Raw genomic sequence first — 12,093 nt, 5'->3', positions numbered from 1 at the left:
TCCAAATTGATTTGATCACTAGTTTCACGTGATACTCACCAACACACTGGTTCCACTGATAGTGCTGCATGTAACCGTGCGGACAGCTGCACCTGTAACCTCCCAGCATATTTTGACAACCATGCTGGCATCTGTGACTTCCATCGCATTCATTCACATCTGCAAAAAGATAGGGTAATTGAGAACAGAATGATGTTTTCCACAGTTTCCAGTTTATGTGCTCCTTTCCTGAAAGTGCTGACTCAATCTCGGGTTTGATTCCAAAACCTGCTGGCAGTCCTCCAGTGTCTTTCCCAAGTGACCATTTTTCACATTTGAGTCTAGACACTAAGCATTGGCTTGTGTATCAAAGCCAAGTCTGATTTGTCTTTACCAATAAGCCGGTATCTCAGCATGGGTCAATGGATATTAAGAAAGAGTGGGGACTCTGCCGAACATTTTCCTCCTTCATAGTCAATGGCAGCATTGCCAATTGTAACAATTCTACTGTCAACTGAGATTAGTTAACTTGTTCAGGGATTAAACCCAAGATTCCTTATAAGGAAGACATAGTGTCTTGTCAGATCGTGCACATTCGCACAAAAGCACCAGGACAGCTTAACTTCCATTTTGTTTTGACCTGTGATGGGAAAGTAGTTGCCTTTATAAAGTTGATTATTATCTGAAGTAATCAATCTTCATTCTTTCCAACATTCAATAATAGATCATGATTTGCTGTCAAAGTTATGTTGAAACTAATGGCATTCATTTTTATTTCTAAACGAACAATGCAGCAACGTCAGACAAGCAGAGTTGTACAGTTAGAAATGTACATTCAATGCTGTGCCACTCTGCTATTATCATCATTAGAGCAACATCTTGCTGACTGACCCAACATTGAAATACACTGCCTGGCCTGAAGGTGTTCTATTTGTATGATTTGGAGACGCCGGTGTTGGACTGGGGTGTACAAAGTTAAAAATCACACAACACCAGGTTATAGTCCAACAGGTTTAATTGGAAGCACACTAGCTTTTCAAACGCTCCGAAAGCTAATGTGCTTCCAATTAAACCTGTTGGACTATAACCTGGTGTTGTGTGATTTTTAACTCTGTATTTGTATGGCAGACTTAGAACTAAACACACTACAAGAGGGTTACCCTTGATAAGAGAATGCTTAGACTGAAATAGACAACGTGATGTGCCAATTGCTACAGTCAACACAGATTTGTATTTTCCCTTTACAGATGCAAGCTGATTTGCAGAAGTTCTCTATTTGCTTTAGCTTTTCAATATTTTACGATTTAAAAAGCAAAAAAACATCATTTCTTTAAAATGTGCAGTCATTTAATAAGTCTAACATTTTTTATGGGCTGTAGGGCTTTGCTTGGTTATTTCTCAGCCATTTCCAGCACAGAATCAGAGTAGGAATTAAGGAAAAATCCAAAGCTGTCCAAACTTATTGGAAGGGAAATAAAAACAGAAAACCCAGCAGGTCTGGCAGCATCTGTGGGGAGGGAAACAGAGTTAAAGTTTCCAGTCTGGTTTAACTATTCTTCGCAACAAGAAGAGTTGTTTAAGACTCATGTTGAACTTTAAACACTAATTATAATTCTGTCTCAAATGCTGCTAGACCTGCAGAGTTTCTCCAATGTTTCTGTACTTATGAAAATTTCAGATTCATTTGCAGCACCTGCTCTATTTTGCTTTTAATTTCAATGCAAGTGAAAATGTGGCAGCTTCTATAAAGGCTGATCTGTTCTGCCGTTTACATCGCAAGCTGCACAGGCAGATAATGACAGAAATATCAACTTCAAGGGGGACACAGAGGGAAATAAGGTACAATATTTTTGATATTTTTTCATGTATTGTTAACTGCAATTAAAACAGTTATTAGTTTCAAAAGCCAATTTCAAGACTAGGGAGGGCACGTATTTAAGTGAGAGGAGAGAGAGATTCAAAAAAGAGATGGGGGCAAATTTTTTTACACGGAGGATGGTTCGCATGTGAAATGAACTTTCTGAGGAAGTGGTGTATGTGGGCACCATTACAACTTTTAAAAGACATTTAGGAAAGGTTTGGAAGGATATGGGTCAAGAGCAGGCAGGTGGGACTAGTTTAGTTTGGGATTATGTTTGGCATGGACTGGTTGAATGGAAGGGTCTGAGTCTGTACTGTATGACTCTACAACAATAGTTTCTCAACACATCTGGTACCAACATTGAGGATTGGCTGTGATTCACTAACTTGTAGACATAGTCAGTGAACACTCATTGCTCCAACTCACACATTAGTCATGTCCAGTTGGGCAAGATATCAGAGGGATAGTAATTTATATGGAATTCTGCTCAAATTGAATAAAATTGCACATCTTAAGAGAGAGTGACTTTGATGAGATTTTGTAGTTCTAGGTCTCTTCTAGGACATGTCAGAGAGACACTGAAATCAGTATCAAATGATTTTAATTTCAATTCACCAAATTAAGCTGTATTGCTTTATTATTATGAGAATAGCTGTCCCAAAAATCAGGCAGATTTTGAATTATCCAGATCCAAGTGAAACAGTCATAACTATTTCTTGTGTTTGAGCTGACCTAGATTTTGGACAGTCTTATTCCTAATATTTGTCGCATAATTGCTAAAGGGGCTTCTGCTTGGCATTTGAACTTCGTCAGCTGAGCTTTGGTGAAACACTGGCTGTAATGTCACCAGTAAAAAAGTGAAATTCATTCTTTGTGACAGTAAATCAAATCAAATCAAAACTAATGTGATTTCTGTCTTTGTGTTAACTCAAGACAAAATATAAACTGAAATAAAAAGCTAACCTGCCTTTAGGGATAACAATGTAACTAAATCAGAGACAGTTTGGGCTAACAGAGCTGCAAACTGTCACTACATTGAAATTTCAATGTCAGAATCTTTCAAACAACGATTATGTCACCTCAAAGCCTTTTTCTTGTCAAAAGTTATAGCCAAGCTTTCTGATGACTTACAATCATGACAAGTGCCTAAAGCAGCACACTGATTGTGTCTGAAAATAACCCAGCCTTTTTTTCTTTGGATAAGCAGTTTTGCAAATTAACAATTGGAACCAAAATGGAAAGCCTTCCAAAAATTGCTTCTGTGAAACACTTTGCAAGTCTGTCATTAGAAACGTTTTGCAATATTAAACTAACATTTTGAAATTGTTCAATAGTATGCACATTACTTCCAAAGAAAAATTCCTATGTTCCTGCTCTACCCATTCTTCTTTGGATTTATTTGAGTGATAGGTTTGATGTTGATCTTACAGTATCTAGAGACTTGATTTAGAGCTCTCTGGTAGTAAGTGTGGTGCAAGGTGCTGTCAGGGATAACTAAATCAATCCCACCCTCATGGGAAAGTTAACTTGAAAGATCAAGCTCCAATCAGTCAATTCAGAACTTTCTGGCAGGCTTCTCAGCCAATCAGGAGCCTTGTTACTAAAGTCCTGCCCTGCCCGCAGCTGTCAACCAATCAGGGCTGGTAGTGATTGAAACGTTGAGCTGGTACCTAGAGACCCAGGCTGCCCAGTTTTGAGGAGCCACACCCCATGAGTTTTTACTCAGGGGTAGTGGAAAGGTCACAGGCTGAGGGGTTCAGGGGCAAGAGCAGGGGATAAGTTACAGCAGCTATTCCCCTCTCTGCTTTCAATTACTCCCAGAGTGAGGGAAAAGAGTCCTTCATCCATCAATGTGGCAGGTGGGAATGTGACAGGAAGGTAGCCTCTCCTCTACCTGTTAAATTCTGTCAGCAATTGGGTAGCTGACAGGCTGAGGCCCTTTCAGCCACTAATCGACCATCTAACGGCCTTGAGATGGTCACCCATAGACTGTCCCACTCAGAATGTAACTGCTGCCAAGGTTGGAGTGAGTACCTCTGCAGTGTCAATCCACCCAATAATTTGCTTTTACCCACCACTTGCTCAGCCATTTCCAGAAAGGAGAAAGTTCTGTCCTGTCAGGATGTTGTGGGTTTGCCGAGCCAAGATACAGGTGAGCGCGGAAGTTTAGGCACGTTGCTGGGATTAGAATGCAAAATGGGCATCATAGAGTCCCTACAGTGTGGAAACAGGCCCAAAATGTCCACACCGACCCTCCGAAGAGTAACCCACCCAGACTCATTCCCCCATCCCTATATTTACCCCTGACTAACGCACCTAGCCTACACATCCCTGGACACTATGGGCAATTTAGCATAGCCAATTCATCTAACTTGCACATCTTTGACTGCGGAAGGAAACCCACACAGATACGGGGTGAATGTGCAAGCTCCACACAGACAGTCGCCCGAGGCTGGACTCAAACCTGGAACCTTGGCGCTGTGAGGCAGCAGTGCTCACCACTGAAACACTGTGCCACCCTCATTGTTGGTTAACATCTCATCACAGGTAGGAATGCGTCATTGGAGCTCTCTTAGTCAGACGCTATTAAACTCCATTTGGTCATTGTGCCATGGTATAATGTACCTTTACTATGATCAGACATTGAGCGGGTAACTTATGCATACAATTGCATAAGTATCTTGAAGAAGTCAGGTCTGAAGGTACATACCCTCACAGTTTAACCCAGTGTTATCAAGGGTAAATCCTCGCTGACATTCACAGCTAAAACTTCCAGGCGAGTTCTGACAAAGTCCCTTGGGTCCACACAGTGAGAGCTGGGATGCACATTCATTGTTATCTATAAAACAGAAAGGTACATGTAATGCTTACTGGTGACTAAGCGTAAAACATCTGTTTGTCAAGTTAGAACGCCCAACCTTTAATTCCAAAACGGTGCCATGTAGGGAAACATGGCTTGCTTAAGGAGCCCACCTTTGTATGATACTGGTGCTCGAAGAGCACAGCAGTTCAGGCAGCATCCAAGGAGCAGCGAAATCGATGTTTCGGGCAAAAGCCCTTCATCAGGAATAAAGGCAGTGAGCCTGAAGCATGGAGAGATAAGCTAGAGGAGGGTGGGGATGGGGAGAAAGTAGCATAGAGTACAATGGGTGAGTGGGGGAGGGGATGAAGGTGATAGGTCAGGGAGGAGAGGGTGGAGTGGATAGGTGGAAAAGGAGATAGGCAGGTAGGACAAGTCCGGACAAGTCATGGGGACAGTGCTGAGCTGGAAGTTTGGAACGAGGGTGAGGTGGGGGAAGGGGAAATGAGGAAACTGTTGAAGTCCACATTGATGCCCTGGGGTTGAAGTGTTCCGAGGCGAAAGATGAGGCGTTCTTCCTCCAGGAGTCTGGTGGTGAGGGAGCGGCGGTGGAGGAGGCCCAGGACCTCCATGTCCTCGGCAGTCTGGGAGGTGGAGTTGAAATGTTGGGCCACGGGGCGGTGTGGTTGATTGATGCGGGTGTCCCGGAGATGTTCCCGAAAGCGCTCTGCTTGGAGGCGCCAGTCTCTCCAATGTAGAGGAGACCGCATCGGGAGCAATGGATACAATAAATGATTTCATTGGATGTGCAGGTAAAACTTTGATGGATGTGGAAGGCTCCTTTAGGGCCTTGGATAGAGGCGAGGGAGGAGGTGTGGGCGCAGGTTTTGCTATTCCTGCGGTGGCAGGGGAAAGTGCCAGGATGGGAGGGTGGGTTTTAGGGGGGCGTGGACCTGACGAGGTAGTCACGGAGGGAACGGTCTTTGCGGAAGGCGGAAAGGGGTGGTGAGGGAAATATATCCCTGGTGGTGGGGTCTGTTTGGAGGTGGCGGAAATGTCGGCGGATGACTTGGTTTATGCGAAGGTTTGTAGGGTGGAAGGTGAGGACCAGGGGCGTTCTGTCCTTGTTACGGTTGGAGGGGTTGGGTCTGAGGGCAGAAGTGCAGGATGTGGACGAGATGCGTTGGAGGGCATCTTTAACCACGTGGGAAGGGAAATTGCGGTCTCTAATGAAGGAGGCCATCTGGTGTGTTCTATTGTGTAACTGGTCCTCCTGGGAGCAGATACGGCGGAGGCGGAGGAATTGGGAATATGGGATGGCATTTTTGCAAGAGGTAGGGTGGGAAGAGGTGTAATCCAGGTAGCTGTGGGAGTCGGTGGGTTTGTAAAAAATGTCAGTGTCAAGTCGGTCGTCACTAATGGAGATGGAGAGGTCCAGGAAGGGGAGGGAGGTGTCAGCGATGGTCCAGGTAAATTTAAGGTCAGGGTGGAATGTGTTGGTGAAATTGATGAATTGCTCAACCTCCTCGCGGGAGCACGAGGTGGCGCCAATGCAGTCATCAATGTAGTGGAGGAAGAGGTGGGGAGTGTAATTACGGAAGATCAACTGCTCTACGTAGCCAACAAAGAGACAGGCATAGCTGGGGCCCATACGTGTGCCCATGGCTACCCCTTTGGTCTGGAGGAAGTGGGAGGATTCAAAGGAGAAATTGTTAAGGGTGAGGACCAGTTCGGCCAAACAAATGAGAGGGTCGGTGGAAGGGTACTGTTGGGGACATCTGGAGAGGAAGAAACGGAGGGCTTGGAGGCTCTGGTCATGGCAGATGGAGGTGTAGAGGGATTGGATATCCATGGGGAAGATGAAGCGTTGGGGGCCAGGGAAACGGAAGTCCTGGAGGAGGTGGAGGGCGTGGGTGGTGTCTCGAACATATGTGGGGAGTTCCTGGACTAGGGGGGATAGGACAGTGTCGAGGTAGGTAGAGATGAGTTCAGTGGGGCAGGAGCATGCTGAGACAATGGGTCAGCCAGGGTGGTCAGGCTTGTGGATCTTGGGAAGGAGGTAGAACCGGGCAGTGCGGGGTTCCCGGACTATGAGGTTGGAAGCTGTGGGTGGGAGATCTCCTGAGGTGATGAGGTTCTGTATGGTCTGGGAGATGATGGTTTGGTGATGGGGGGGTAGGGTCATGGTCGAGGGGGCGGTAGGAAGAGATGTCCTCGAGTTGGCGTTTGGCTTCAGCGGTGTAGAGGTCAGTGCGTCAGACTACTACTGTGCCCCCTTCATCTGTTGGCTTGATGGTGAGGTTGGGATTGGAGCAGAGGGATTGGAGGGCTGCGCGTTGTGAGGGTGAGAGGTTGGAGTGGGGGAGGGGGGTAGACAAGTTGAGGCGGTTAATGTCCCTGCGGCAGTTGGAAATGAAGAGGTCGAGGGCAGGTAATAGGTCAGCGCGGGGTGTCCAGGTGGATGCAGTGTGTTGGAGGTGGGCGAAGGGGTCCTCGGAAGGTGGGCGGGAGTCCTGATTGTGAAATTAAGCTCGGAGGCGGAGGTGGAGGAAGAAGTGTTCGACGTCACAGCGTGTATTAAATTCATTGATGCGTGGACGGAGGGGGATGAAGGGGAGTCCTTTGCTGAGGACTGATCGTTCATCCTCAGTGAGGGGGAGGTCTGGGGGGATGGTGAAAACTCGGCAGGGCTGGGAGCGGGATCTGGTGTGGGTGTGGAGCTGGGAGTAGGGGCGGAACCTGTAACTGGAGTGGGTGTGATGGTGGGGGGAATGGGGGTGGAGTCATGAGCAGGGGTAGTATTCCCCTTGGGGTTCTGGGGGGTCGGGATAGTGACAGTGGGGTCTGTGGGGGGCATGTCAGCAGAATGCAGGTGAGTGCGGAAATGGTGGTGACCATGGCAGTAGGGGTGGCGGATGTCACTGAGCATTTGGCATCAGCGATGATGTGAGGGGCGGAAGTGATGTCACGTGTGATGCATGAGGAATTGTGAGGGGTGGAAGTGGTTGTGGGAGTAGCCATGATGGGGGCGGAAGTGACATCGTCAATCAGCGTGGGGGTGGCAGCTGCATCAGCCGCATGGCTAATACCTGTCAGTCCATGTATTCATTGTGAAGCTTAATGGATGTAGTTCCCTGAACTACAGCAGGTGGAACTGACACATTTTCAGATGTTTTCTGCATTTCAATATTTCCTCTATGGCTCAGAAACCAGATATGGGCAGACAATTCAAAGTGTACTCTACTTAATTTGAGCATTGCTCAGTCACTTTATGAACAGCTTAAAGTGTCAGGTCGCAGCATGATTTTGGAGATACATTTTTTCCAACATCTCCTCCCTCGCTTCCCAGAGAATCCTCGGATAAATCCCCTCTGGCCCAGGGGACTTGTCTACTTTCGCTCCTTCTAGAATTGATAACACCTCTTCCTTATTAATCTTGATCCTTTCTAGTCTAATATCTCATAACCCATTCTTCTCCTCCACAATATTCTCCTTTTCCTGTGTGAAAACCGATGAGAAATATTCATTTAGCATCTCTCTTATCTCCACAGGGTCCACACTCTACATCCCACTTCTGTCTTTGACTGGCCCTATTCTTACTGTAGTCATCCTTTTATTCCTCACGAACCTAGAGAAAGCTTTAGGGTTCTCCTCTATTCTACCTACTAAAGACTGCTCATGTTCCCTTTTGGTCCTCTTAACTCTCTCTTTAATCCTTCCTAGCTAATCTGTAACTCTCCAGACCTCATCTGAACCATCTCGTCTCACCGTCACATAAGCTTAACAAGAGATGTAATTTCTGTAGTAAACCAAGGTTACCTTACTTTATCACTTCCTCCCTGCCTGCCAGGGACATACCTATCAAGGACACGCAATATCTGTTTCTTAAAGCAGCTTCACATTTCGATTGTCTGCATCCCCTGCATTTTGCTACCCCATTCTATGCATCCTAAGTCTTGCCTCATCGCATTTTAATTGCCCTTGCCCCATCAATAACGCTTGCCCTGTGGCATGTGCCTATTCCTTTCCATTGCTAAACTAAACGTAACCGAATTATGGTCACTCTCTCCAAAGTGCTCACCTGCCACTAAATCAAACACCTGGCTTGGTTCATTACCAAATACCAGATCCAATGTGGCCTCCCCTCTTGTCGGCCCTTCAACACACTGTCAGGAAACCCTCCTGTACAAATTTGACAAAAACTGATCCATCCAACGTACTAGAGTTATAGCATTTCCAGTTAATGTTGGGGAAGTTTAAATCCCCCATAACAACCACCCTGTTCCTTTTACTCCTACCCAGAATCGTTTTGCCAATCCTCTCCTCCACCTCCCTGGAACTCTGCGGAGGCCTATAAAAAACTCCAAGCAGTGTGACCTCTCCTCTCCTGTTTCTAACCTCAGCCCATACCACCTCAGTAGACTAGTCCTCATCAAACATTCTTTCAGCCACTGTTATACTGTCCTTGACTAACAAAACCACACCTCCCCCTCTTTTACCATCTTCCCTGATCTTAATTGCAGTTGTATAGGACTCTGGTGCGGCCACATCTGGAGTATTGTGTGCAGTTTTGGTCGCCATACTATAGGAAGGATGTGGAGGCACTGGAACGGGTGCAGAGGAGGTTTACCAGGATGTTGCCTGGTATGGTAGAAAGATCGTATGAGGAAAGGCTGAGGCACTTGGGGTTGTTTTCATTGGAGAAAAGAAGGTTTAGGGGTGACTTGATAGAGGTGTATAAGATGATTAGGGGTTTAGATAGGGTCGACAGTGAGAATCTTTTTCCACGTATGGAGTCAGCTATTACAAGGGGGCATAGCTTTAAATTAAGGGGGGTAGGTATAGGACAGATGCTAGGGGTAGGTTCTTTACTCAGCGAGTCGTGAGTTCATGGAATGCCCTGCCAGTAACAGTGGTGGACTCTCCCTCATTATGGGCATTTAAGCGGGCATTGGATAGGCATATGGAGGATAGTGGGCTAGTGTAGGTTAGGTGGGCTTGGATCGGCGCAACATCGAGGGCCAAAGGGCCTGTACTGCACTGTATTCTTCTATGTTCTATGTTCTATGAAAGATCTAAACCTTGGAACCTGCAACATCCATTCCTGACCCTGTTCTATCCATGTCTTTGAAATGGCCACAACATCGAAGACCCAGGTACCTATCCATGCTGCAAGCTCACCTACCTTATTTTAGATACTTCTGGCACTGAAGTAGAAACACTTCAAACCACTTTGCTGTCTGCCAGCACATTCCTGTGACCCTGAAATCCTGTCCCTGTCCTTCCTACTCTCATCCTCCTGTACACTGCAACTCAGGTGCACATCCCCCTGCCGAGCTAGTTTAAACCCACCCAAATAGCACCAGCAAATTTCCCACCCAGAATATTAGTAGCCCTCTGGTTCAAGTGAAGACTGTCCTGTTTGTACATGTCCCATTTTCCCAGAATGAGCCCCAATTATCCATGTACCTGAAACCCTCCCTCCTGCACCATCCCTGCAGCCACGTGTTCAGCTGATATCTCTTCCTATTCCTTGTCTCGCTATCACGTGGCATGGGTAACAATCCAGAGATAACAACTCTGTTTGTTCTAGCTCTCAGCTTCCACCCTAGCTCCCTGAAATCCTGCTTTGTTCTCTGTGCACCTTCTCCACAGCCTCCACACTGCATTCCTCACTTTGTTCCATTATCCTGGTGGACTCTGTATGGTATGATCTACATGTACCACATTCAAAACAAAATGCTTCACTGTACCTGGGTACGTATGACAATAATAACTCAAATCAAAGAAAACAAAAAATCACAAACTTTCAAATACAATAATGTAAAGATTTCCTGTATATGCAATTAGATCATTCCTACCAATGCAGGCAGTGTGATGCTGTGTGAATCCAGGTGGGCACTTGCATGTAAATCCACCAATTGTATTAACACACAGGAACTGACAATTGTGCTGTTTTGTAGAACATTCATCAAGATCTGTGATTTAAAAGGTGAATGAAATAAGTTAGTAGATAGACAATCCAAGCTATTTAAAAGCATTGGTAACATGAACTGATAAGTATGAATCTAAACATTGCATTTGTGAAGAGAGGTCTTGTGGCTGCACAGTACTAAACAGGAAAGCTGTCTGAACAAATCTTCAGTGCAACGTCTTTAGCCAGGAATCAGTTACACATTTCAAAGATGTCACCTCATACAAGCAAGGTCTAAGAACAGGGGACCCTCCAATGTGCTCCTGACCTCGTTGGCTTGAGTTTTAGTTTAACTTGACAAAATCAGGGTTGAATTAGATGGCTCCAGTAAGGATCGCTTAAAACCTGATTACTTGTGAAAACAAATTTAACAACTCGCCATTCAGTGTTCTTCCCTGGGGTTACTTGGAAAGTTAAGAATTCCACAACAACCTATACATTATTCTTTACTGGTTTTGAATTTTGCTTTTGTTTTTTCCTTCTCTCTAGCCACCTCACTCCACGACAGCACATTAACTTCTTAATCGCACCAAGGGCTGCCTGACAGAGCTCCATTTACAATTTTCTTCACTGACCTCTACATGTTTTTCCATCCTCCTGCAGAATGTAGCCTCTCGGACATGAACAGTGATAGCTTCCTTCTGTGTTCTTACAGATAAAGTTGCATGGTTTTGGAGCCTGAGAGCATTCATCAAGATCTGGTTATGTAATGAAAGAAACAAAGAACAGCAGAATTAAGACTCTGAGACCAATTCTTAACAGATTTAAACACAGTGATATATCAACCATGGAATAAACAATGGCATTGTCTTTACTTGGATAAAATTTAATAGGAGAGTCTGATTTTTCTACTCTGTGATTTTGATGCTAGTGTTTAACTATTATTTCAAAAAAAGGCACATTTTGTCAAAGGTTTTTGTTTTGTACTCATCAGGGCAATTTGCAAGAATACTAATTTCAGGTGAAAATCAACTGTATCAAAGGAGAGTGCTGATCGGTTGGGAAATGGATTCTGATTGTTCGAGGCTTTGTCATGAAAGATGCATGAGTTAATTGAGATTGACAGTTAACTATCATGCTTGTTTAAATTTTAAAGCAGGAAACTTAAACCAAGTTGGCAGTTAACTATCAATCATCATTAAATGGTGCATTCTCCAGGGCAGCAGTTCTACTATTCAGAATCCAATTGCCAAACTGTTCCCCCCCCCCCACAGTAATATGTATGTTTTCCCTTTAAACTGATATTTGTGCAAGTTGTCCTGATGAATACAAAGCAAAAAGCTTCAACCACATTGTTTTTTTTGTAAAACTCAAGTTCTGAAAAAAAGATTATTAATCCAAGTAGGTTATTACCAGTATTAAAATAATGAAATTGTAGAAGATCAGATACTGTCCACAAAATTTATATTTAAGAAAGGGCTGGGGGTGTGTAGCAGATAGTTGTAGCCCACTATGTGATGTAACTGAATTTAAGACTTC

The 12,093-nt window shown here is 44.9% G+C and overlaps 1 protein-coding gene across 1 annotated transcript in view; it reads right to left on the bottom strand.

Annotated features, from left to right (window-relative positions):
* Positions 1-12,093, bottom strand: part of LOC122558088 (fibrillin-2-like) — a 339,601-nt gene that overhangs the window by 17,352 nt on the left and 310,156 nt on the right. The window contains exons 59-62 of the mRNA XM_087994253.1: positions 11,190-11,312; positions 10,502-10,618; positions 4,551-4,679; positions 40-159 (exon numbers count right to left, since the gene is read on the bottom strand). Of these exons, the coding sequence (XP_087850379.1) occupies positions 40-159; positions 4,551-4,679; positions 10,502-10,618; positions 11,190-11,312 (489 nt within the window). The remainder of the gene's footprint in view (positions 1-39; positions 160-4,550; positions 4,680-10,501; positions 10,619-11,189; positions 11,313-12,093) is intronic.

Source organism: Chiloscyllium plagiosum, unplaced genomic scaffold, assembly GCF_037043375.1.
Source record: "Chiloscyllium plagiosum isolate Xiang-an unplaced genomic scaffold, Cpla_swu_hap1 HiC_scaffold_2, whole genome shotgun sequence".
Classification (NCBI taxonomy): domain Eukaryota; kingdom Metazoa; phylum Chordata; class Chondrichthyes; order Orectolobiformes; family Hemiscylliidae; genus Chiloscyllium; species Chiloscyllium plagiosum.
The sequence above is the reverse complement of the archived record's forward strand: the minus strand, read 5'-3'. Positions and strand labels throughout refer to the sequence as shown.